The sequence below is a fragment of the Vanacampus margaritifer genome, chromosome 9 (genome assembly GCF_051991255.1).
Source record: "Vanacampus margaritifer isolate UIUO_Vmar chromosome 9, RoL_Vmar_1.0, whole genome shotgun sequence".
NCBI lineage: Eukaryota > Metazoa > Chordata > Actinopteri > Syngnathiformes > Syngnathidae > Vanacampus > Vanacampus margaritifer.
Window position 1 is genome coordinate 9,522,044 of NC_135440.1, and position 27,533 is coordinate 9,549,576.

General features: G+C 38.7%; 1 protein-coding gene across 3 annotated transcripts in view; it reads left to right on the plus strand.

Moving 5' to 3' along the window:
• vps13b (vacuolar protein sorting 13 homolog B) overlaps positions 1–27,533 on the plus strand; it is a 349,203-nt gene that overhangs the window by 74,135 nt on the left and 247,535 nt on the right. For all 3 annotated transcript variants that reach the window (XM_077574861.1, XM_077574863.1, XM_077574862.1), the window contains 3 exons: positions 148–332; positions 14,666–14,800; positions 15,789–15,968. In XM_077574861.1, the coding sequence (XP_077430987.1) occupies positions 148–332; positions 14,666–14,800; positions 15,789–15,968 (500 nt within the window). The remainder of the gene's footprint in view (positions 1–147; positions 333–14,665; positions 14,801–15,788; positions 15,969–27,533) is intronic.

The following is a 27,533-nucleotide window of genomic DNA, read 5'->3' on the forward strand; positions in this document are numbered from 1 at the left end:
CACGTTAATGTCATTATTATTTTTTTAAGTAAATGATTTAGAGCCAAGCAGTTGCTTTCACCATTGTTTTTTTTTTAATTCAGTATGTTTCTGACCAACTTGCCTTTACATAACAATCTTTCTCTGTTGTTTTTCATTATCTTGCAGGAGTAAAAGGTCTTCAGTCCCCACCACAGAGTACATTTTGGAGCTTCCTCACTTCACTGTGCAGGCCACAAGAGCCCAGACGCATTTGCTCCAAGCAATCTGGCAGAGCTGGACTCATAGTGTGGTGAATGGGGCTCCCTTGACACTCAGCGAAAACCTTATGAATGAGGTTTACAAAGCGCCAGGTAATGTTTGATCAACTGATATCTGCTCAATGACGGCCCCATTTAATTACTGTTTTAAATCGCCACAAAGTCTGTGCTATGTATAGTCTAAATGTTACCAGTATAAAATAAGCATTTCACTGATATCTACACAACTTGTGAAAGGGGTACGGCTGGGGCTCAAGTAAAAGCCAAGGTGACATTCACCTGCTACATATGCTCTCTTTTAAAACTCTATTGCGTCAGAAAACAGCATTTTGAGATCAGGAAACTACAGTAGTAAACGTGTGAGGCAGACAGCTCAGCAATGAAATTAAATTGTCCATAGAGCCTAAAGTAAAGCCAAAGTAAACAGCAGAGTTGGGTGATATTTTGGAGTTCCATCATTAATCATGACCACAGAAGCATTAAAAATTGTTCCTTTACACAGTCATCATATAAAATGGGTAAATGAAAACAGTCAGTATTTCACTCACATAAATGTATATCGACATGTCTTCTACCTGGTAGGGGGCTAAGTGTTGGAAGTGCTTCTGGAGACAAGGTTAAGTTAACTCAAACTCCTTTATACTTCACATTGTCAGCAATATTAATGTTCAATTTCAGCATTTTACTTTTTCTTCGAGTCAAATTAAAACAGTAGCGCTTTTCATAATGGTCACATCTGGACAATCCTCTGGGGGGTTGGGGGGTTGAGGTTCGGGGTTTTCCAACTCATTAGGATTGCGTTGTTTGGTAAGCCGTCAGTTTCAGGCTGCCAAAGCAGCAAAGCTACCTTTTTACTGTTGTGTGGCTGCCAAAATGTATGAAACTGGTCTCCCGTGGAGTGAAGTCAAATATTCCTCTTCTCTCAGTCTGCCTTCTGTTGGAACAGGGTTTGAATAGTTACAAGGAGAAACATTTAAACATCTGGACATTTGGTTGCAGGTTAGAAAAAAAAAGGTGGCGTGGGAGCTTGCATTTAGAGCTTTGGAGGCAAAGAAGTGTTGAGTATTGGTGATGTTTTCTATGTTTGTAGTTTAAATATCAAGGTATTAAGTAACTGTTTGAAGCTGCCTATGAATGTTTCAAGTTGAGTAACTTTTTGCAACTTTCAGTTTGGTTTTAAAGTAGAAGTCAACCTTAAACATTTCTTGACAGTAATATGTTATATGTGACCTCACTAAACATGACATTCTGATTAATGTTACATTTTTGGAATATGAGTTATGACGCAAAATCCAGCTGTTTTTATTCATCTCAGGGGGTGGCCATTTTGCCACTTGCTGTCACCTGAAGATGACATCAATGTTGCTCAGGGCTCAGGCAAAGACCAATCAGAGTTCACCTGTTTTCTGAATCTGAGCTGTGATTGGTTGTTACCTGTGACCTGAGCAACTGTGATGTCATTTTCACTCGTCAGCAAGTGGCAACATGGCCGCCTTCTGATATTGATAAAAACTGCAGAATTTTGCTGCTTAACTCATTTTGCGTTCTGAAATATTAAACAGAATATCATATTTAGACTAGTGGGGCTGCATAGAATATATTATTGTCAAAAAATGACAATTGTGGTTGACTTCCCCTTTAAAGTGGACTGTTGTTGTTTTTGAGGGTTAGGGACCAAACCCGATCTGAATAGCAAACATTAGTGAGCCATGGATAAAAAAAGTTTACATTCAGTGATGCACAGGAACACCAGAGGCAATTATTTAGTTATTTTTTGCCGACCCACCAACATCACTGCATGAACATAAAGACTTCCAGTAAACGGAGATGCCAACAAAGCCCGCTGCTTTGTCAGGGGAGCTCAACTGGACTGAGAAAGGAGCAAACCAGTTCATGAAGTGATTCAAGTAGAAATGCTTGCGGATATTCTCATTCTACTAAACTGCTCTGTTTGTCTTAGAAGGAGTTTTGCCAGTTCATGCAACAAGCATGATCGATCGATTCCCTGAGAATTCCATTCGGTACATTCATATAAAAGATGTTTGAACGAGTTGTTCGCGAACAACACAACACTGCGTAGCCGCGTCTGCCGATTCACTGCAAAAAAACAAACAAAAAACCAAGAGAAAATAAAAAATGCGCTGTGACAACGCTAAAACTGGTGTGCTTTTTATGCTTGTTTAATTGTCTTCATAACACAAAGAGTACCTTATTTGAAATAATCATATTGGAAATATCTGTGTAGACGTGGCTCTTTGTTTTGCTTTAACAGCAACAATAAAGGCTTCTGTTTCTCTTTAAAGTGCTGACATAGTGGCATTCTGTTATTAATAGCATTTTCCATCTCAGCAGTGGCATAACCTTTCTTTTAATGTGGTTTTCTGACAGAGTGACTATGGGTATTTTACGTTGATTACAAAATCCAGAATTGGAACCAGGTTTGAGACTTGTGTTTGTTCTTCTTTTACTTTATGACCACTGCTTAGACCAGTCATCAAACTGAATCACGTAAGGGACCAAAACTCAAAGCACACGTTAGGTTGAATGCCAAACAGGATAATCATTTATTGAACATAATTTTTATTGAAAGATACACAATACAATATTACAGTATTCCAAAATAAATCAAACTTAAGACAACCTAAAATATGTTGCTCTGTATTTGTCAAATTTTACATGCTGCAAAAGCAAACAAAAAAGTTGAAAAATGAATTGTCCAAAATCTTAGCATACCAACGTGACTGTGCACCTGGCGTGGATAAACCTGACCCAGTCATGTATGGTTTAAATTATTGCTACTTTTGATGGTGGTGGAATGTGGCATCATGAGCTTTGTTGTGAGTGTAAATAATGACACACTGGTCTCCTATGACATTAGAGAACCACAAATGGTTCCATGAGCCACTTCCGGCAGGATATCTGGCCTGGCCGGGAGTTTGACACACATCATAGACTGCAACACTCAAACATTCATAAAGTGGCTGAAGCTTCATAAAGTGGCTGAGGAACCCTCTCTTTTGATGTTAGAGTTTCTCTATAGCTAAAAGTGTTTCATATTGAGTCTAGCTGATAACACATATGGTCAGTGTCCTTCATGGGCGAGCTGCTTTGGAATAAAAAGTAATTCCTTCTCCAAAGAAAGGCAATCAAAAGCAAGGGGCAAACTCACAGAAGATTCAGTTTTAATCTTAGGGTACTGACAGACAGGTAAAGTTTCCTCAAAGTAATTTTGGCCTCAGATTAAAGGAACTGTCAAAACGACTGGAACACCTGTAAGACTTGGTTAGTTAAAAAAATTACTGCTGATTGGCAGCCAATTCAACAGGCGACATGGTTAGTAGTCTGCATTTGGCCTTGACAACTGATTGTTGATCAAACCAAGAAAACAGGTGAGCCATGATTGATCGTTAAAATCGGAAATATTTGACATATATGAATTATTTTCATAGAAATAACAAAAATAATTACTTTACGTGTTAACTAATTATTTTTATAGAGCACGCCAGTAAGTAAATTTCCCCCCCGGAAAGTAATTACGTAGTAACTACAGTATAACTAATTACTTTCTGCCCAACTCTGGTTCCATCTCCCCATGCAACACACTCATGCTCGTACGTTGTGTCTGGAAATGTGTACCATAGAGAAACATATTTGCATTTATGCACACACTTGCCATGTCAGCTGTCCATTGAGGATAGAAACTGCGTTTGTTCTGTAACAAAATCCTGCACTTGTTCGATTTGTTGACAGACTTTGTTTACATTTCCTTTTAATCTTTTCTGAGCTTATCTGAGTCCTCATTTCGGTGTTCTGTTCATTGTTCAATCTGATTTTCATTACGTATACTGTAGAAATAATTTCTCTGCCCACTAGCTGTGATTGTCAGTGGACTCCCTTGTTGTGTTATACTTTGTCCTTGTGTGGTTTGTAGTAGCAGCTATCCATGGTAGCAATAGCAGAAGGAAGCCTGTAATTCCTGCCTGCCGTGGCGTGCAGCCGCTGCTAACCTCAGGTTTAGTGGCACACTGACCACACTGACGTCCCACACACTGCGGCAGTCTCCATTTGTTTCAGCTTCCAATACGTTTTACATAATGTATAATCTTATGGTAAATTTTCATTTAACCATGCGACTGTAATATTTGCAAAGTCTGAAAGTTCGTACGTTTGTACAAGATGATTTAAAGCCATAAATACAAGTGTGTCTGATGACCTTTATAGATGAAAGGGGTTTTCCAACAAATAAAACAGGTTATTTAAAAGGCTCATATGATGAATAGTGAAACGTTATAGTTATTGGTCATAATTTCAGTCACACCCTATATTTTAATGTTAGGGACAGTTTTTAATTACATTTGTGAGGTCAGTCTTGGATCTCAGTGACATAGTACTGTGATGAAAACAGTCTGTTTCTTATTGTCATTCATTCATTCATTTTTTTGGGGGGGACATTCTTGCACTAGAACCCTCAGAGCAGTTTTTCTTTATTGCAGTGCACACCGGATAGAGAAAATTAGTTAATGCCACAAATACAATACAATATAATCAATTTCTTGTAAGTATTAATTTTATTTAAATAAGATTGTGAATTATTACACATTTGTGTGCTGTTTTAGTTTGAATATAAATTAAATGGTAAATTAATTCTCCTTGCTACACGACATTGCAGTAAACACTATTGATGACCGCCAGAGACCACATTAATAATTAATTTCTGGACTACAAGCCGCTACTTTTTTCACTTGCAATCGACCCTGCGGCTAATACAAAGGTGCGGCTTATCCATCAGATCACAAGGGGGGCGCACTATAAAGAGCAAGAGCGACAGGCAGAGCAAAACCAAGTGAGCCCAAATACAGTAGGACAGACAGAACGAGAGAGTGAGACAATTTGCACCCTCTTTATGGAAAGTAGCGGGAACCCGGTGCGGTAACATTAAAACACCTGCGGCTTACAGTTGGGTGCGGCTTATATGTTCTAACAAACTCGAGTATTCCCCAAATTTAGCTAGCGCGGCTTATAGTCCGGTGCACCTTATAGTCCAGAAATTACTGTACTCACAGGGCCATTTCTTTGGTATTGTTCTGTGGTGTGATTGACTGTTGGCATTGTGGCCCAATACTCAAATTTTCCCCAAAATAATGCTTTCTGCATGAGTACACATGCTTGTTGAATTTGTGTGTGTATATTAGAATTAGTCCCCCCCACCAGCCAATATCCCATGAAGAAGACCTTTTTAAAATCTTATCAACTCCCAAAATATTAACAATGGTAGTATTTATTCGATTTCACAGAACAATAGGAATACTCAACTCAGTGTTTTTGTACCAACCTTAACTGCTAGGGTTTTGTTACCTCCAATACTGTAGTTCAAGCGGTTCGGATGATGAATGGATGTGTAATGTTTACGTTTCAAATCTGGAACCTCAACATTTGTTATACAGCTTTACCTCAGAACGTCGGTTTTGGTCTGTTACAATGGAACGTCCAAATTTGAAGCCCTTGAAAGATTGCAAAATTAGAGCCACATTTTCGGTAAACATATTGTCACGCTAATAACAAATGAATATTCTCAACTTTCAATGAATATACAATGAACATTAGAGGGTGTGGATACTCTGACTCCTTATTGCTGCTAAAAAAAACTTTCTCTGAAACTATGTTTTGGAGAACTTGTGAGATATTTAAGTTCATGAACATTTTTTAAGTTCACATGATCCACAAGGTCAATTTCAAGGTTAATTAAAACAAAGTCAAAAGGTTACTAAAATATGCACCAATCTTCTAAATAATTACAGATTTGGAATTCTCATCCAAAAATACCTGTTTTGTGAAGATTGACCCAGTATTTCCTGAGCAATAAAGGAAACCCCTGCTCTGATTGAACAAAGTTTTTCATAAAATTTGCTTGGTTCAACCCAGCAGGTGATTTGGCATAGATGACCCCAAGCTCCTTTTCCTTGTTGCCCAATCAAAGAGAAATCAGTTGCAGTCACAAATTGTGGTTTGGTGATGAGAATGTGAATGAAAAGAAGAAAAAAAACCCTCTCTAAAGTCTGCTTCAATATGGCTTGAATTGCTCACTCCAGACACGTTCTTTGAAGAGGTAAATTGCTGGATTGGGTGGAATGTTTGCCTGTCACCTAGTGTGCTTTAAATGGTAGCAAGAAATCAGGAGGAAGTAGGAAAGAAAGAGGGGCCTTTTTCATCCACACGCAGCCTCATTTCTGACATTAAAAACACGTTGTGTCAGCATCAGAGAACTGATAAATAAATCTTGGATGGAACTTGAGACGGCTCTTGTCAGTACAAACTTCAATGGGCCACATACGGCCTTGTTCCTTTCCTGGCAGATCGTGATGATGTTTTAAGTCAGTCCAGACACAGTCCGTCGTCTTCTGCTTTTGTCCTCCTGCATCTCTGTTCTTTTTTATGTCATTCACTTCTGTCTAGAGTTTGTACATGAAACCAGGAAATTAATTCAAAACAGGATTTTTTCAGATGTATTTTCCCATAATCATTCAAAGCATTGGACTGTTACGTTTTAAGAGATCAAAGTAAAATGAAGCACATTTGTAAATCCTTAAAACAACATCGCTGGTCAACTTTTCACCAAGCAACCATGGTTACACCTCCTCAAAAGTTTGCCTTGTCTGTCCTTTGTCTTGATAGTCTGCTATTTTCCAGTCAGGCCCTTCAAAGTCTTCTCTGATGACCTACACTTTATTTTCCCTCAACAGTACACACACTTTTACCTTAATAATAGCATGATAAATAATATTGATTGTGAATTTCAATATTGTAGTGTACACATTTGGAGTAGGGTTGGCTATCGTTTGGTTTGATCCAATACCGGTGCCTTCACGCTACTTTTCAAACGGTTCCGGTGCTTAAACGGTTCTCAAATCTGTACCTACCTACCTAATTACAAAACTGCACTTTTTTTTGTGTCAAAAACAATTTAGGGTTAAATTGAACATAATATTATAAATAAAGCTAAAAGGAGTCACTGTGGCAACGTAAAAGCCAGAAATAAAAATATTACAGTTACTATCAAAATAGTTTAGAAGATACACCTAACTCTTGAGGTTACTGGTAGTAGCCCATTGTGATTAACAGTTCAAGACAGGTAGGTCACCTAGTCAACAATCTTTAGCTAACCTTATGTTGTATCCCTGTGAACATTTTGCATACATAATAAACAACTTTTGAGTTTCACATAAAGCAGAAAGCACCAAGTGGAAGTATACAGAGCCTTGTACATTTTTGTCACACACATGCTGTTGAATGGCAACGGTGTTTGCTAACAAGTTTGCTAACCGAAGATAACTAATATGCAAGATTTACGAATGGCATTAAAGTAGCACTAAGGAACTTTTCAACCATAATCAAATATTTTCATAACTCTTCTGATGAAACAACAACTTAAAACTAGTTGAATGGTACCTTTGCCATGGCCTGAGGGGGTCTGCATCATTTTTACTGGCACTAAGCAACTTTGAGGAGGATGGTAGGAACAGTCAAAATTACCCAATAGAAATGCACTGTACTACACTGCAGCTATAGTACACAATGTTTAAGGGGCTAAATGTTTGAGTGGTGGAGCCATTTGGACTGTGTAGCATGACCGCCGGTTCTCAGCTTTGAAAGAACGCACTCGGTTAGCCGTTAGCAATGAGCTAGGTTGCTGCACTCTCAAACTCCTGTGAGAGCGGAATGGACGCTGTCTTGTCAATCGGAGTGACTCCAAGCCATTTGATCTTTAGCTGTGAGGTGTATTTTCTTCAGCAACTCCAGAAAATAGCTCTTCACTGTGCCCTTGGCTCGCTTGCAGCAGAGCGCTCACGTTTGTGGCTGCAGTAAAGCGGAGTCACTAAATATCAATGGGCATCCGAGAACTTAACAAAATAAAAGCGATCAACATCGTGAAAAGGAGTCACTATAAAACAATTTAGCAGTAATAAATTAAATAATACTGCATACATTTGTGGGGACTGGCGTAACATTGTGTTTTACCATTTTAAAAATGTGCAGAAGTTAGCAAGTTACTGACCCCTGGCTCTTAATATGAAAAGAACACTATTATGGTTCGTTTACAGTAAAGCTGCGTCATTTTACAATGCGCATCCATATTGAACTCAACAAAATAAAAGCATTCAATGTTGTTTAAAGGAGTCATGTACCACATTTTAATTAAGCAGTAATAAATGAAATAACAATGCATATATTTGTGGGGGCTGGGGTCAAGTTATGCTTTACAGTTTTTAAAATGTGCAGAATTTCTCAAGTTACTTCATGTTAAAAATTTGTCTGCTCTTAATATGAAAAAAATAATAACCATTGTGTTACAAACGCAATTATGCCATGTAGTGACAGAAAAATAACCAATACAAATCAATGTGGCATGTTTTTTTGCAATACAGTACCTATTTTTAATTTTAAACAAATTTCTATTAGGTTAACTTTTCTTCCCACTTTTATGTTAACAAGAGTGTAAAAAATTTGAAAAAATATTGTACACTTTAGTATAAATGCAGATATAAATTGATAGAAAATGTGTGATTATTTTGTGATTAATCGTGAGTTAATTATTAAATCTCCACTGAAGGCCCACATCCCAAATGCATCGCCCACCCCCTTTTCTTCCATATGAGAAATTAAATTGTGAGAGAAAAAAGAACAAGTAAGTACCTTTAAGTTAAAATGTACAATTTTGAGTTCACCAATATTTTGGTGAAAAAAAAAATAAGATAAAGCTGGTTCGGAGTAATGGTTCCAAATATACTGTACATTATTTCAATGGCAAATTACACTTTGGACGTCATCCAAGTTCAACCTGCAAATGCCTTTTCCATTCCTGACATATCCTTCGTACCGCTCCTGTCACTGTTGCACTGCATCTCTTTTATCCCTCACTCCCATGGCCCCACTTTCACTGTCTTCCAAGCACCGTGCCAAGACCCATTAGTTTTGACCAAATGGCTTCCGCAAAAAGCCTTAATTGAGGTAATTCAGTGGCAGAGAGAATCATGGTCTGTAAAAGCCAGGAACATGTGTCACTGCTTTAGTGAGCAGATTGAAAAGCATGCAGTACTTGGGGTGGATGGAAATAATTAAAATTAGACCCCCAGCAACTGCGAGCACCAACACTAACACATCATCATTTTTTCCTTTACACGTTCACAAATACATACAAATATACACACACTCAGACACGCCTACACACATAAATCCGTACATAACTACATACATATTGAAACTGGCCTACACTGCACAAACAAACCAGCAAAAGAACAGCCTGATTCCTATGCCCCCTTCCTAAGCGATGCTGGCACTGGGTCTATTGGCATATGTGCAAATATTTATTTCTATTAATATATAATATACTGTATGTAATATGTCCTTTTACTCTTCAGTTTTCTGGAATCAACGCTCAATTTCAGGATGACTAATCCAGCTGCCCATATTTGCCCTTATGGTGTGTGTTTGATGGTGTGCTGTAGCCTCTGGCCCCTAGCTGTGTGTTTATGTACTCCTTGCACCTGCCCTCATTTGACAAATAACAGCACCACACGCATTCTATTCTCTCAGTCACACAGAAACATTGACACGTGTGGTTGTAATACACACACTAATGCATTGCACACATATACCAGACAACATCCCACAGTTCACGGCAACAAACTACAAACCCGTGTGTTTTCTCTTCCTGGGTACCCCACTTTTTATAGTCTTAACAGCTGGACAAAACATTATTAAGCCGTCCCCCCCCCAGTGCAACTACTACCACCCCAGCAGGTGCTTTGTGCCCTTTAGGACATCTACGTGGGTAAGGGGATATAGTAATACCAAACTCTTTTTTTGTTTGTTGTCATATTCATGTGTTTATAAAAATAATTGCTGTCAATGATTGCGCCTTCTAATAAATGAAATTAAATGGTTTGTATGAACAGCCATGTATGAATCATTAAGAGTATTTGCACTTCAGACCAATATATTTTTAAAAGATTAGTGGAACTGATTTATAAAAAAATACCGTTTTAAATAGCAAGCACAGGAAATTTACCTGAAGATTTGTTGACATGTTAACGTTGTGATGATAGCAAGTTGACAAAGTGTATGTAATGAGGTTTATGTGTAATGAATGACATTTTTAATACATTGAGGATAAAAATGTCCAGAAACCAAGACCAAGTGATATTTAATTTTTTAATTGCTGTTTATATATTGTATACATTTTATAAATTGATACAGTATGTCTAACTGTGCTGCTTCATTTATATTGTACAATTTTGGCAGGTCAGCTTTTGAAAGTATGACATACTTGTCTTTGGGATGTGACTTGCTACAGACAGAGGAAGCTGTTAAGGTCGGCAGCAGGCAACATAACTTCTGTTGCACTACTTGTATTAAGTAGCAGGCAGGGAGACATAAAGAGGGTTATTAACTTCCCCATCTTCCACCTGGTAATACAGAGGGCCTCTCATACAGTGAAGGAAGAGGTTCCTGGGTAATTTGTTGAGAGGAAAAGAAGGGAAGTCAGTGGTTAAGATTTTAGCACATTGCTTGCAATTTGGTTAAATGTCTGTTAATGCGTCTACCTGAGTCATTCCCTTTACATATTGCCTGCATGTTTGTATTTTTATTCTAAGCCTGTAACACTATATAGATGTTTTGTCAATCACAGTTGTTTGTGATTATGAACGTTTTAACAGTAAACAAATTATTTATAAAATGTAGACAGCATTGCATGTCTAATACTAAAACACATGTTTTATTTACACATTGCATTACACTTAAATTATTACATTTTAGCGATGCACAAGCAAGCTAATTAGAGAGGTGTTAAACACATGAAATACATTTGGCATCTTAACTGGCCTGCAAAAGTTACGATGAAACACCCCTTTCCCTCACTGGTAGGTTATGACATCCAGTGGATAGAATTATTTGTTCACCTGTATTTGCTTACAGCAGAAGAAATGAACCTTCAGTTCAAGTTGAAAGAATGCTTGTACGGAATCAAATAAGGGGAGGGGTTATTTGGACCAGTAAACCGTATCAAACCAGATAATGGAAGAATGACTATCATGCCTTCTGACGCTTTTAGCTTCTTGGAAGAATGTGCATGTGATGAATGAATCCTCCTCTTTTCTCTCAACAGGTGGCATGGCACATAACTCCCTAAGTTATCTTGGGTTTTGTAGCCATCCACCTTTTTTCTGAGAACGTTTGAAAAAACAGTGCAGAAATAATATTGACAGGTTACCTTAGAGCTGTCAGAATCTGATCGGTATTGGGTGATACATATATATATATATATATATATATATATATATATATATATATATATAAATAAAATTTGGCATGTTTTGACCTTGTCCATCTGTCCGTTCAACTGTCTGTCTCGCTAATTAAGTTCTGAGCAAATAATGGCCCACGTGCCATTTCATGGGAAGGCTTTTTGTGAATGTTGAGGAAACAGTAATGTAATGTTAATAATATTAATATTTTTCTTTTATTTCATGTGACTGCTTATAATTTATATTTAACATTTGCATTCCCCAATGATAAAAAAAACCCTACTCTACTGTAGATCTATGCAAGTAGAATCTTCCTCAACAAGATACTTAACTGTCTTGCATAAAGAATTTCGTTCACATTCGAAATTAGCATGTTTGTGTGACCCTCAACACCAATTCCAGTTTACCATTTGACTCCTTTGAAAGATTTGTTCACCCCTGCTCTAATCTTTCTATTCCATTCAGTCCCTTTATTTGCAATAGCTTTTGCTGCAAACCATATCATTTAAGCCTAGTAATAACAAAGAACAACAAGTATAACATTTTTTCGTAATTTGGTTTTGAATTTGCCATGTATACACTAGCTGGCAATAGATGAAATCATATTGATTGGATTCTTGTGCTGTTTTGTAATGGAATATGCTTTTATTTCAATCAGCTCTTTAAACCTCGATAGCAATTTAATCTGTTTTACCTTTCTTTCCCTATGCAAAGAGGCAACAGCTCTGCGTAACAGCGGCGTAACATTCCTGGCCTTAAACGGCAGTGTAAAAGTGGCTAATGACTGCCTGAAATCTGGAACCCATCAAAAATATTTCTTTCCTTGAAATGTTCTGCCAGGCCATTGCTGCACCGGCCTTCATTGCTTGTTTGAGGGAATTTGTGCTTAGGGTCTGTGCTTCAATGTGTGAAAACATGCAATCAACATATTGTCACAAGCAGTTAGAGGGAAGTTAACCATAATCATAACAATACTTCATAAATGTTTTGATCCACAGCAGTAGAGAATTGTGTGATGAGGAATCATTTTCATAATATACTTTTTTTCTCCTCTTCAATTCACACCAATATTATAGATCCATCCATCCATCCCCAGGGAGTTCTGTACCCCATTCTCCCAAGGCACACACCACAGAACTCTGCGAGGGACACAATCAAATGCCTTCTCCAAGTCCACAAATCGCATAATAATAATAATAATAATAATAATAATATTATTATTATTTATAATGCACTTTATATTTCAACAATCTCAAATTGCTAGAGTCAAAACGTCTAACAAAAAGCTTTTGCAAAAAGAAAAGTTCTAAGAGCCCGTTTAAAAATGTCAGTAGGCTGTGGAGCCTACATGTAGACTAATTGGGCAAACTCCCATGCACCCTTGAGTAATTTGCCGAGGGCATAGTTGGTCCACTTTTCCACGGCCAGGTAAGACCCCACTGCTCCTCAAGAATATGAGATTCGACCTCCCGACGGACCCTCTTCTCCAACACCCCTGAATAGACCTTACCGGGGAGGGTGAGGAGTGTGATCACCCTTTAGTTGGAGGACACCCTCCTGTCTCTCTTCTTACAAACGGGGACTACCACCTCAGTGTCCCAATCCAGAGGCACTGTCCCAAGTTTCCATGTGATGTTGCAGAGGCATGTCCATCAGGACAGCCCCGCAACATCCAGAGCCTTTACTATCTCTCGGCCAATCTGATTCATCCCAAAGACTGCCACCGTGGATCTGTTTAACCACCTCGGTGACCTCAAACCCAGAGATAGGAAAGCCCACTTCAGAGATCCCAGAGTCTGCGTCCTAGTGAGAAGGCTTGTTGGTGGAATTTGAGCAGGTCTTCAAAGTACTGTCCAAGTATTCTCCCCACCGGCTTACAACATCCCAAGTTGAGGTCTGCAGCAGACGCCGTATAGACCATAATTTCCTCAAAGCCCTCTGCATGTTGTTTTCCATGGCCACACCGAACTCCTCCCATGCCCATCTTTTTGCCTTGGTGACCACCAATGTTAAATTTAATTTAGCCAGCCGGTCATCAGCTGCCTCTGGAGTCCCACAGGCCAAAAAGGCCTGACGGAATCCTTTACTGCTGCCGTTGGCCAGCGGACGGGCGGTAATCCTCGAATCTTTAATCTTACGGCCACAGCTCCCATCAACTGCCTCAACAATGGAGAACCAGAACATGGTCTATTTACTGTAGACTCAAAATGTCCCCTGCCAGCCAGGACATCGGTGAAACTGCCGGAGGTGTGAGCTGAAACTCCTTTTGAGAGGGGTCTCTGCTAGACACTCTCATCAGTCCCTCACAATATGTTTGAGTGTGCCACGTCGGACCGGCATCTTCCCACTCCATTCTCTTCCCCTGAGTGTCCAAGACATGCAGCCACAGATCTGATGACCACAAAGTCGATTATCAAACTGCGGTCTACGTTGTCCTTGTGCCAAGTACACGTATGGACACCCTTATGCTTGAACGTGCTGTTCATTATTAACAATCCGTGATGAGCACAGATGTCCAATAATAGAACAGTGCTCCGGTTCTGATCAGCAGAACAATGGAGTCCCTCTCTATCGCCCCACCCAAGAATTGAACTGGTTCTTGGTGCATAAGAACAAGCAAAAGTAAGGACCAGGAACTAAGCTGGGGCAATAAGCTATGATAATCGATTAGTTGTCGATTAATCAATTCATAAAAGATATTCTGGCCATATTGGACATAGGAATGGAGGGTTCAGAATGCATACATTTTTAAAGCTGACATCCATTCATTTCTCATTGACTGGCCAAAATGCCCTTGAAATGTGACAAACATTTTTCAAGCAAAGTATAAGAACGTGTGGATGTCTATAAAAATGTACCTCGTAAGCGTAGCACAACAGAGTAGTAATTTCGGACTCTGGTTTTATTTTCCTGTCACAGCTCAGCTTTTGGGTTCACCTCAGTTCTGGTTTAGAGCATCTGGTTGTTCAGAACTTTGCAAAAGAAAGGGGTCAAGAACAATTAAAGGGCAATCAAGTGTTTAATGAAGCCACAGCAACGGTATTTAAACCTGTCGAACTTCACTTCATGTTCACTGTTTTTTGCTTTTTCCTTGTTCTTCCCTCCCCCCCAATCTTTTATTAGGTGTGAAATCTCTAGGCTCGTCACCGACTCTTGAGGGCTCGCTCCAAAATCTTGAGCTGAAGTTCTACAGCCGTGCAACGGTGAAATGCGCCTCTGGAACCGTGGGAGCTGTAAAAGTGTGTGCCAGGACCCCAGGTGTGTGCAGCTGTGCCCTGTTAAAACTTTACTGCCTGTGTAGGAGGGAGAGAGTGAGACCGACTGGGCTGCATTGGACTATCTTTTTCTTTTTCAAACCTATACTTTTATGTCCTTCACTCTGTCTCCTTGCTTTGCTTCTTTATGTTGATTCACTTCCAGCTGTGTGATTAAGTTGCTGTTTTCTCCTGTGGTGTTGTCACTGGGCTTTGGTCATGTCTTTGACGCAAGGATGTTATTGGAGACAGAGTCCAACAGGTCACCCTGAACATGTGATGTCAGGAGTTTAAGATTTACTGCAGCTGTGGATATAGAAATACAAATAAATAATATAAGCACACACATTTTGTTATAATCTATTATTCAACGTCCATAGTGTTTAATATATTATGATGATCTTACATAAGTGTACCAAAATCACCATTTGAAACTAGGGGACTTTTGCATTATTGTGCCTAACTTGATAATATTTTCATAATCTGCACTACGTGTGTAAGATTTTTTCAATTAGAACTTTATTTCTGTGACATGCATTGCATAGCATTTTTGTTCGATGGCTTTGTCTTGCAAAGTTTTCTATGATTATTTAAGTAGACTATGATTACTTGATAATATTTTCATAATCTGCACTACGTGTGTAAGATTTTTTCAATTAGAACTTTATTTCTGTGACATACATTGCATAGCATTTTTGTTCGATGGCTTTGCCTTGCAAAGTTTTCTATGATTATTTAAGTAGACTATGATTACTTGATAATATTTTCATAATCTGCACTACGTGTGTAAGATTTTTTCAATTAGAACTTTATTTCTGTGACATGCATTGCATAGCATTTTTGTTCGATGGCTTTGCCTTGCAAAGTTTTCTATGATTATTTAAGTAGACTATGATTATTATCTCTAATATCTGATATTTTAAAATTTCATAATGTGTCATGTTTTTAATAGTGACACTGTTTACTGAAGAAACTTTGCTTATGACCCACAGGCTCGGGAGAAGTCGTAAAGGAGAAACTTGTTCCTCTGATCCAGGGCCCTTCTGACACTAAGGAGCTTCATATGAGGCGATGGCTAAACGAGAGCCGCAAGCCGGAATCCCTTTTGGCTCCCGACCTGCTGGCATTTTCTGTGCAGGTGCCACAGCAAGGAGAGGATTGCCGGAACTCAGGTAAAACACTTCAGCTATTTCCAGGTGACTTTGAAAAATGCGTTTTCACAGTGGAGCCTCGATTTTTCCGGCTCCTGCTTTAACAGACCAATAACCAGTCCACTCCAAACACCCCTTTGTATAGTCACCTTCAAAGCCTGTTAGTTCTAGAATTTACCGTTGCTGTTTTCTGGCACTGTGTGGCGCTGTTGTTTACTGGCCCAAAAAACAGACATACATATTTCATGGTTGTGCCACTGTTGTCGAAGATACACAGTCCAGACTAACAGATGTGGCAAAGTGGCGGCCATGTTGGCAGTGGCATATTAGGTCATGGAAACATTACACAACAATCATTTTGTACTTTACTTAGTGTTTTTCGGCCACCCAAAAACATACTTCAATTCAAGGGACAATTAAGTTAATGGACAACCCATTTGCCCTATTAGTACATTAAATCGATGTTCCATTTTAAAATCTCTATCAACAAATATGCATGTTCACCGTAATCACACTGACATGTATTTCCCAGCTGAGATCACAGTTACAGTATTGAACAAATTTATTAGACCACTATCTTTCTGCCGTTTTAAAATAACAGCAATGGTAATTACCAAAACAATGGTTAATAGACCAGCATGAAGAAACTCTTTAACAGGAAATTACATTTAAATCTTAAAATATATTATTAATATATTCATGTATTTGTTCATTTACTATTTTACAAAAAAAACATTGTTCAAGATGTTAAATTATTGTTTTTACTGCCGTTCAGGAACAGAAAAAAAATGTTTTTGCCGTTGAATGTTCAGCTTAATTCATTTTAGACTTCTCAGAGAACCTGAGAGCTGGCTCAAATTTGGATATTAAAAGGTTAATTTGTCATTGCTGATTCAGAGAATGAACTGAAACTGAAAGAGCATTTAAGCACTTCATGATACTGGATGGTCACTTTGTGACAGTTGGTCAAAAGAATTTCTGAAGACAGCCAGGATAGTGCAGTTCAGCACTGCACTATGCTGGCTGTCCTCATTTTTCTAACTATAGTTAGGTGTTGCACTGATGACTATATTCTCTGTTCCTGTTATTATGCATGGGTAGACGGAGACTATTGTCAACAATTTGTCTTTGGTGCTTACCAACTGAGCAAATACACTATATAGCTAGGCTGTAAATAAAAAAAAAAAAGTCTTATAAAACGCCGACCATTCAACCTTATGTTTCTTGGGCTGCATTGTTTTCCTCACAGTGCAATTGGTACTCAAGACATGCTGTGCTATATATACTGTGTGGTGACGAAAAGGCATGGGATACATTTTTAGAAATATTGTTATAACCTTGATTGATTTTTTCTCCCCCTTTCAATTACTAGTAACTTCTGCACTAGGAATTGAAGGAACATAATACTTAAGACAGTACATCATTATGATTTTTTAAGACTAGTGTCAGAAAGGAGAAAGGTGATTCAAAGTAAACACATTCTAATTTGGCTATGCTGTAGATTTACTGATTCCCAGGAACTTTATAGAGTATATTAAGCAGATGTAGATCTGCTTATCAGTACTCTTGATAAGTCATTTCCTTCTCAACATTGGTTTCATGATCCTTTAATATACTGTACTGTATTTAAATTTCACCTCTAGAATATACTTGTAGTCTTACCCTTTCTGTCATATGCATTTATCTTACCAGTTGAAGGTTAGTTCAAAAGCATACATCACGTGCACAATAAAATTTATTCACATCATTAACTGGAAAAAAGAGACACAACAGAACAGCTGGCATGCACACACACATAAACTATGTACTGCGCGTGCAATTGTGCATACACACAGACCCACAGTATATATGTCAGAATTATTTATTTTATTTGTTAATACTGTCAAAGTTGAAAAGACCCTATTGTTTGACATGTAACAATTTGACCATACTGCTACATTTCGCTTTGCGCATGTGTGTCATGTCAAACATCTGAGAGATGAGTTTGAAAACTAACCATGAGTTCCCTTGCTAAAGGGCTCATTTGTGCTAATGTTTGTATGCAACAGACATATTTTGGGGTCCTGATTATAGGCCTGTGTTTTGTATGGTAGTCAAGCTTACATCAAAGCTTTTAGTCCACATATTCAATGTCCCTGCCATCATCTAGAGGGTGACAGGGAGCCTGTTAGAACAGTGTTAATAGAATGATGAATGCAATGTTTCACTCTGGCTGAGATGAAAGGAGGAATAGCACCGGTCTAAATGAGCTGCAACCTTTGCTCCCATAGGACTGAATCATGAGCCAACATTTTGTGATCATGACATTACAGAATTTTTGCTCCGTTGGAGCACATTTGATTTGTCCCATGTGGCTGTATGGAATCTATCCATTAATCACAGCATGTAGAGTGCAGCACTGGTGAAGTGGAGGAAAAAACTATAGCTACAAAAAAAATAAACTAAACTTCATAACTAAAGTAACTATATGAGGTGTGCCACAAAAGTCTTAGCACTAGTGTCACAAAAGACAATCCCAGACTACGAGACTTAACTTCCAATGTGGGCCAGGCAATCAACCTGTCATGTCTACTAAGAGATCCTGCTGTGTTTGCTTCATTCAGTACCCAAGAAGAGGCAACAGTTTTGACAGAACAACACATGGCTAACTCACTAGGACAAGTCATTTGCTCACAGTACCCTCAGCATCTTACAGTTCCTGACCAAGAAGAACATTGTCCTGCTGGATCAGTATCTTTTCCCAATCTCAAGGGGTTTATCAAGGGGGTCCGTTTTGAAGACTTGGATAACATCAAGATGGCTGTGACGACGGGGTTGAGCAGGACTCTGGAAGATTCTTTCCAGGAGTGCAGGTGTATGGCAAAGAAGGCTGGGAAAGTGTGTTGCACTCCAGGGGGTTACTTTAAAGGAAAACATGTTTGTTTTCGTTTGGATTACGTTTACATTACATTTATTGATTATGAAGTGACAATTTGTAATCTTTTTATTCATTATTTACTTTTATTTTTGATTTGTCTTGAAAAAAAAACAGCTTCCTGTTCATTTGAATGACAAAAAAAGAGTGTAGAAACATATTTTGGACAGGTTTTCTGAACACTTCAAAGGGAATAATTATTCTTCAGTAACATACAGTTAATGAAATAATACAGATTAATTTTGCATTTGATGTCACTGGATTAATGGGGTCAGCCAGATGCCTGTATTTATTAAGCATGCAAATTTTAAACTTTAGCCTACTCATAAGAAATCTTTGACCGCATCATTCACAACTAAGCTTCAGTGATACTCTCTTGACTTGGTCCTGATCTGGTTTTGGTCCATGGACATTTGCAGTCCATTTTGGCTTGATCTTGGCCTGTCACTGCTGATTGATGAGAAAGACTTTGGGGGCCTTGGACAGCCCTAATGTTAGGGACCATTGGGAACAGAGGGCCATAGGGCGTGTGAGGAGCTTGGCTTTATGCTCAACTTCAGGGCGAGCAGCGGCCTGCAGGTGTTTCCCGCCACCCTCCACCACAGTGACTTGCAGCAGAGGAGGAGGGACTGTTGGGTCGGGTGTGCTTTATGATCATAGCAAAGACAAAACGAGAGAGTGAGTGAGGGATAGCATGTGTTCTCCCTAAGCACGCCAGCAGCTGCGAGACAGTGATTTATGCTTTTCTTAGAACTCTTAGCGCTCTGAAAATGTTACATTTAATCAAGCATACTGAGAGTAGAGCAAATGTTAAAGATGTTCCCTATAAAAGCCTCCAGTTTTGATCTCTTTACCAAACCATGAGGCTGTGGAAATAAGGGTACAAAGCGATGCAATCTTTAATCTTAATTTAAATATATTGAGACTTCCATGAAATGTATCCTTGAAAAGTGGTCTGGCACTGTAATACGAACATATGTATGTAGTTTCCTAATATATATTAGAGCTGTTTTTTCTTCAATCACTCTTGCATTAGCGAGATGGAAGTAAAAAAAAAACAAGAAAAAAAAACATCCTTCAATGTACAAATTCGATGTAATTGTCTGTGCCGTTTTACGTCTGAATTTTAAATTGTATGTCATAATTGAGTAACCTGTCCACAGCAGTAAAACAGGTGACATCTTGCACACATGTAAGCCTGTAGACCAAATACTAATGAGAGCAGATGGAAAAGAAGCGCCACCTGCCTTTGATCTGAATATTTCACCGACAGACACACACTGGCAAGTATAGCACCTGCATGCATTGAAACACACATACTCTCTTTACTGAAACTGGAGCCTTTGAATGGGTTGCGCCGTAGATGAGGTGTGAATTTTGGGATGTCCCTTGGTAGTCTTCTCCATTACAATATTTCAAAGACCTGCTGTACTTTCATGTCCATCTATCATACTCCCATTCACTCCTGTGCATGTGTTCATGCACTCCGTCGAGTGTTAAATCAACAGCCTGGCTTTGTTTCAGGCAGCAGCATGATGGTTTTAAGCTGCTCGATTGAACTTTGGCTGGCTGATAAATCTACAGTAGACAATCTTAAACTAAAAATAAATGTTATACATCAATACAAGAAAAATGCAGAAAATTGTTAAAAACCATTGAAACTTCCCTGAAGATTCTTTCACACTAATTTGCTTTACTTAAAAAACGCACGCAGTAGTTAAGAACCACTCAGGACTCTTCCTGTAACTGGCCACCTGTCTAAACCGACTGATTGGGGGAAAAGTACAAATTGACTGATTAGGGGAAAATAACCTTAGTCAGGGATGTCATCAAGAACCCGATGACCACTGTCAGAGCTCTAGCATTCTTGGGTGGAAGGCCAAGAACCTGCCAGAAGCACATCCGTCTCTGCAGCAACCCAGCAATCAGGCCTCTATAGTAAGTACAGTGGCCTGGTAGAAGTCACCCCTTAGTAAGAGGCACATTGTAGTGCGCCTGGAGTTTGCCCAACGGAACCTGAAGGATTATGAGACAATGAAGACAAAATTCTCTGATATGTTGTGTCGAAGATAGAGCTTTTTGGCTTGCATGCCAAATGCCATGTTTAGAGAAAGCAACGCAACGCTCATCACCTGGCCAAAACCCTCCCTACAGTGAAACATGTTGGTTACATCATGCTGTGAATTAGTTTTTCAGTGGCCACAATAGGTGAAATAACTTTTTTTTCCCCCTTTGTGAAACTGTTTTGCTAATCAGTAACTTCATTTGAGGAGCAACTTTCACATTTGGAGCAACTCTATTTTTTTATGTTAATGGCAAGGATTTGAAGCAACTATTTTGTTTGCCTTGGATGCATTTGCCTTCGGCTCTTAATGGTTAGCTACGACCCTTGGCTAAGATAGCAATGCCGTACGCCGGCTGACATACTCAAAGTGTGATTATTAGTAGCTCCTGCATTGATGAACTAATGTGAATTGCATGATACATTGACCAGAAACTTCATATTTACGTTGCTGTAATGTAGTTATTCAGTTTGGCGGCGAACAGAACTACTTGCCTTCTATGACAGGCTCACACACAATCGGTGCCCTATTTCCTGATCGGTTATGAAAGATCCACCAGGGCTGCTATGCTCCCCGCCTCCCGAGTCCCCCACTGGTGCCCAATTGAAGCATCTAATGGAGCAGAAGGAACTCTGTTTTTTCTTTTTCTTGTTCAAAAATATGCAGAACAATCAATATTATGAGTTAACGCTCGGTGATTTTTGTAATGTTACTGAAATTACTTGGATTGGATTGAAGCACTAAATGTGACTCAAAAGTTGGATTGCACATCCGCGTATTTCAAATATTGGGCAGGAACTGGGAGACAAGTCAGGATTGATTCCAATATGATTGTGAATAATGTACAAAGACATCCTGAATGAGAAACTGCTCCAGAGCACACTTAACCTCAGACTGGGTTGACGGGTGGGTTTTCAACTGGACAGCAATCCTAAGCACACAACCAGGATATTAAAAGAGTAACTTCTGTAAAAGTCCTTGCACGGCCCAGCCAGAGCACCGACTAGGTTCTGAAATCTGCAATACCACGTATACTATACATACAACCGTTTTCTTTAGTCTCATCATATTCATCAGTACATATGTGGGAAGCAGAGCTGGTAATGGGGGGATTAGACCTGAGGGAACCCACTCAGAGCTGGCTATTGAGGTCAATCACAGCCCATTACTAGAGCTGCTCATCTGTGAAGTGTACTTAGGCCAGTCTCACAGTGCTTAAAGTTTGACTGCAGCGCATGAGGCTGCAGCAGTTGGCAGAGATTTGAGACAATGTCGGAAAGAATAAGAGCTGATAATGGCGGGAGTGCTGGGCTTGGGTTGGCGTGTGGCAGGGGCTGTGCCTGTGGCTCAGTCTACCTTCGCCTTTCTAATGAGATCACTGCCCCCATGTGTTTATTTGACACTGACCAAGTCACAACAACAGTTTCATCTAACTAGGAGCTAAGGATTGTGAATAATATACCAAACAGAATGACTGTCGACAAAAAGGCAAACACAATCTTCCTTAAAAACGTGAATAACCACATTTTGAAATTATGGGATTTCAAGCAAAAATCTAAAGATATTGCAATATAATAGAATACACACAACATGGTCAGCGAATGGAAGTTGATTATGAACAAGCAAAAAGGACGTTATTGTGACGCTTTAATTAGATTTGCCATTTGTACATAGAAAAAAATGCTGGTGATATAGTAGTATGCACAAATGTATTACAGAAAACCTTAAAAAGTCAAATCTCACAAATAAACTCAAGCATAAGTCTCAAACTCAGGTACTCGGGGGGCCGCATTCCTGCAAGTTTTAGAAGTTTCCCTTCTCCAACACGCCAGAATCAAATGATCAGGATTGTCATCAGGTTTCTGCAGAGGTGGCTGATGAGCTGATCCTTTGAATCAGGTGTGTTAGAGGAGGGAAACATGCAGGACTGTGGCCCTTGAGAACCGGAATTTGAAACCTATGCACTAAAGTTATTCCAAAGACAAAGGTTTCTGAGAGGACAGCCAAATACTGAGTGGCCTGAATGAACAATAAATGTTTTGTGTGAATGTACCCATAATTGTCAGCACCATAATGTTGTAGTGACTGAGCTAAACATGAAGATTTGGCCTTGAAGAGTTGAGAGGTCAAGCGGGTCAAGGGGTTCTGAAGTTGTCAGAAGGAAAGAAAGCAGTAATTATTCACCGTGTGAAAGTTAACCAATCAGTTTTGAAGATGTCTAAATGCATTAAAACACTTAGTTGTATATTGTGTGCATGCACATAAATTTGTGTGTGAGAGACCACAAAAAGATTTATAATTACATGCATTCATTACTTACATTTAGATATTCATACTATCGTAATGATTTTTTTAATATGTAGTTTTTAAGTTTCGGTTAAATAACCACATCTTTGATAAATTTCCTATGCAATGCCAAAGTGGCATTTTGTTTAATTTGATTTAGAAATAACAATTGATGAACAAAATTGTAGACTATTTATTGAAAAGATGTTCTGATAATTCAAATAGGTCAGTTAGTGGAACACTGGAACATCCAGTCTGTTGCATTTGCTTTTATTGTGGAAAACACGTCATGATGCATTATTTATATAGTAATTGATATAAGAATATAGAATGGGTTCATCTTAACGATGGCATTGCCATATGTTTATCATTAGTTCTTTCGATTTTCAAATGGCGAACAAAGATAAAACATTTTTAAAATTGAGACATTCTGAAATTCTATTAATGAAACACAACAAAATGCCAGATTTTTCATACTTTTAGGCTGAGATTAAAAAAAAGTAGCAAAATAAAAACAAGTTGATTGCTCATTGCATTTAACTAACCAGCTATCTGCAGACCCTTCTTTACCCTCTCACATCTATCTATCTATCTATCTATCTATCTATCTATCTATCTATCTATCTATCTATCTATCTATCTATCTATCTATCTATCTATCTATCTATCTATCTATCTATCTAATTACCTACCTACCTACCTCCATCCAACCATCCATCCCTATGCTGTCAGGTGATTAAATTTTTTAAATATAATTAATTACGGGATTTTTTTCAAATTAATCGATTTTAATCTCATATCTGCTGAAGGTCCACAAATAAAAAATAATAATTTTAGGACATTACAAAATTGTAGTGCATGACTAATTAATTGAATACACTAAGAAGCGAAGATTCAAATTTTTTATTGTTGAAGTGTGCTCCATAAATTAAATTAAAAAAAAAAAAGTTCAAGCACATCAACAAACTAACTATGCCAGGCATTATTTAAAAAGATTATGTAAACTTCAATTTTGTTCAAATGTTTTTGACAATAACAAGTGGACGGTATGTGCTTCTTGGAAGACCCCCTTTTTCTTTTATTGCTCAATTCCTTAGACCCCAATATTAGATTTGGCAGATGTATCTTTTGTTGAATTACTGGTATAATTCAAACATAAAATTTCAAATAAAATCATGAGTTCTTTTGTTTTTTGTGTATTGGATTAAAAGCCACATTTTTGGATTTGCTCGATTGCCAATTGGAAGTGGAAATAATGAATGATTCACAGATTGATCTTGTCTTTCTAATTTAGACATTTGCACAGTGGTAATCCCTGGTTCACTGTGTACCAAACAAGCCGTTTACATTTTATCCAGCTCTTGGCTGAGGGGCAGAGGTGGAGGAGGTCAATTTAGTTAACCTTATCTAATTGAATGTTGTCACCAGATCAAAGGTCACCACATTCCACACAGTCAGATCAAACATCACACAACACAGTCAAAACAATTGGCTTCCCCGGATCGCCTAATTATGGTCTTGGGCTTTTATTTTCACACATTAGAGGGGATAACATACAGACTGACTGTGATAAGCTTTTAACGGTGTCCTTACTTTGATTCATTTCAATTTGGTTGCTGCATCTCTACGCTGCTAAAATTGCATATGTAGACTAGTCCCCATTACTACAAATGCCGTGCTTTGGTGGGATTGGCAGACAATTGCAAGTCAATACACACCCTTCATTTGTCAATGTGATAAATAACTTATGCTGAATTTAACAAATGTCAAACTAACATGCAGTTTTGTTATGTTGTGCAGTAGGTTTTTCTTTTACAATGCTATACTATCGTATCTTAATATTTTGTGCTGTTTCCCTATCCGTCACCCAGTGTTGCAGTGTCCCCTCCCACCTCCTGATATTAGAGTTTGGTTACTGATTCATACACATTCATACACTTAAGTCTCATACAGTCTAACCAGAGTCCCGGCACATGCAAAATGAACCTTGCAAAGCACTATTGAAGCATGTCAACTGGAGTTCTGTGCCAGTAGCCTAACCAATATGGGTCTGATCGCTCCAGTGGCCATCAGAAAACATAGTGCTGCCGTGGGAATGGGAAAGCCCATTAGCTTTTTCACAGCTCAGCTGTTGTAGTATGCCTCCTCCCATGTTCCATGCTTTCCCTGTGTCCCTCCCACACTATTCCTACCTCAATCTCAAACTTCCCCCTTACCCACGCTTTCCCAGGCTATGCTGTTGGCCAAAACCACAATGAACCGCAGTAGCCATTTCACCAGATAGAGGTTTGTGGGTGTTTACAGTTTCACATTAAGCAGCAGTGGCAAGGATGAAAGGATGGGAAACCTGTTATGAAGAGTGTATGATGAATTGGCTTGACTTAGGTTATAATGGTAGGGATGATCTAACTTTTCCTTATAACTAATTTATTCTACATGGCCACACACATTAGTGTTGGTTGATCGAGTGGGGGCGGACGGGTGGGAGTTGTTAGGGGAACTATTAAAAACAATACAACACAAAACATTGTTTTTAGAGAGTCCTGTATCATTTTATTAACATATGCAGTACATTTTTAACCCCAGTTTTGCCAAAAACAGGTGCACCCAAAATAAGCATTTGGAGTATCAGCGTATTTTGTATTTATTTTTTTAAAAGATATTACTTGTCCACACGATAAGGGGTTAACCGCTTATCGTTGTGTGAGCAACACAAAATAACACAGCAAATTACTAATTGTTCCCTCAGGAATAACAAATAATCCTTAAAATGTCAGCATTATAATTTTTGAGTTTGTGATCTACTAACACTGTTAACATCATTGCTACTTGCAATTGTGCATTATCAAAAGATGGCACAATTGATTGCTGCTTCGGTCTGGTTGCTGCAAGGCTAGTTTGGCTAAATTGCTAACATAACCTGGGCTGGCTGTGCAAACTGCTCACATTTTCATGACTTTCCACATCAACACTTGGGTGCTACTTGTTCAAATAATTCAACAGGGTTGTTGTGTTGCCAGTTTTTGAGAATATACCTGGCACAATTACAATTAGTCGCTTCGGAGATACCGCCACCCAAATGGTGAGGAACTTCTCATGTAAAATATAATAGTTTCATCTTTGGAAGATAACGGCAACTTACTGTATGTCTGCCCATCAGCTCTGTGCTTAGCTGGACATTCGGCCATTGTTAACCTCTTTCTGTTACTTTTTTATTTACTTCTTCAATTTGCACCCCAAAGTAAAGCAGGAAAAGGTCGACTATTGACTGCTGTCACGCACATTTCTGCTGCGTCTGGAGTAAATAATATCCTCACAGCTGGTCACCGTAGTATCACGATTTCCAATTATATAATCACCCAGCCCTACCTATATTGCCCTTTGGAAATGTCATCGTCGGGGTGGGGGGTTAGCAAATGGCCACCGGGGCAGTGGGCCGGTGGCTAGGGACCACTAGCCTAGCTAATGTCAAAACACTATATATACCCTCAACTCCCTCACCCCACTTAACCTTCATTCACTTTTCTGCCATGTTAGCCAGGAATGTTAATGCCGGCTGTCAATGGGACTAGATTTGAAAGGTGAATGAGATCGCTTTAGTGTGATAGGTTTTGAGTTATGATCTCTTAGGTGAGGAGAGCATCTAGCTCCCTTGGCCCTTCAGCCTCTACTTGAAACCTGAGCCTCAGTGTTTGTGAAGGCCAGGCAAAACCTTTTGACTGGTCATCTTCAGCTTTGCTCAACTTTTATGACCAGTTGTCATTCTCTGGCTCTGAACACTCATTTATGTGTCCTGTGCCTCTGTTTCTCATCGCCCTAAACCCCCCCCTGTCTTTTTTCTTCTCTCTGACTCACATGGTGTGGCTTACTTAGAGAAGGCCAAAGTTTAAGTTTACTTTGGGTGTACATGTCTTAATTTTGGTACCATGTAAATGAATGTAAGAGACTGCCACACACAATAAATACATTTTAAAACATGACTTATGCCGCATCAACTCTAAAATGCTCGTCGGCCATATTTATGTCATGTTTTCTTTGTTGCTGTTTTCTATTTAATGTACAGAGAAATAGTGACTATGAGTAAAAGTACAAATTACAATCAAACTGTTTTGAATTTGTAAACACTCTTTTCCCATTAATATCAGTGTGTCACACATTAGATGAATTACATGGAGTGACCTGACCACATGCTCATTACTGAAATTAATAAGGAAAATATTTTTGACCATGAAATATAATCTGGTGTTTTGAAAGCTGTGGCTAATATGTCTCTGTGCCCAGAGTGTGTATCAGCTTAATCAGCTTCCAGACTGCACAAATTGA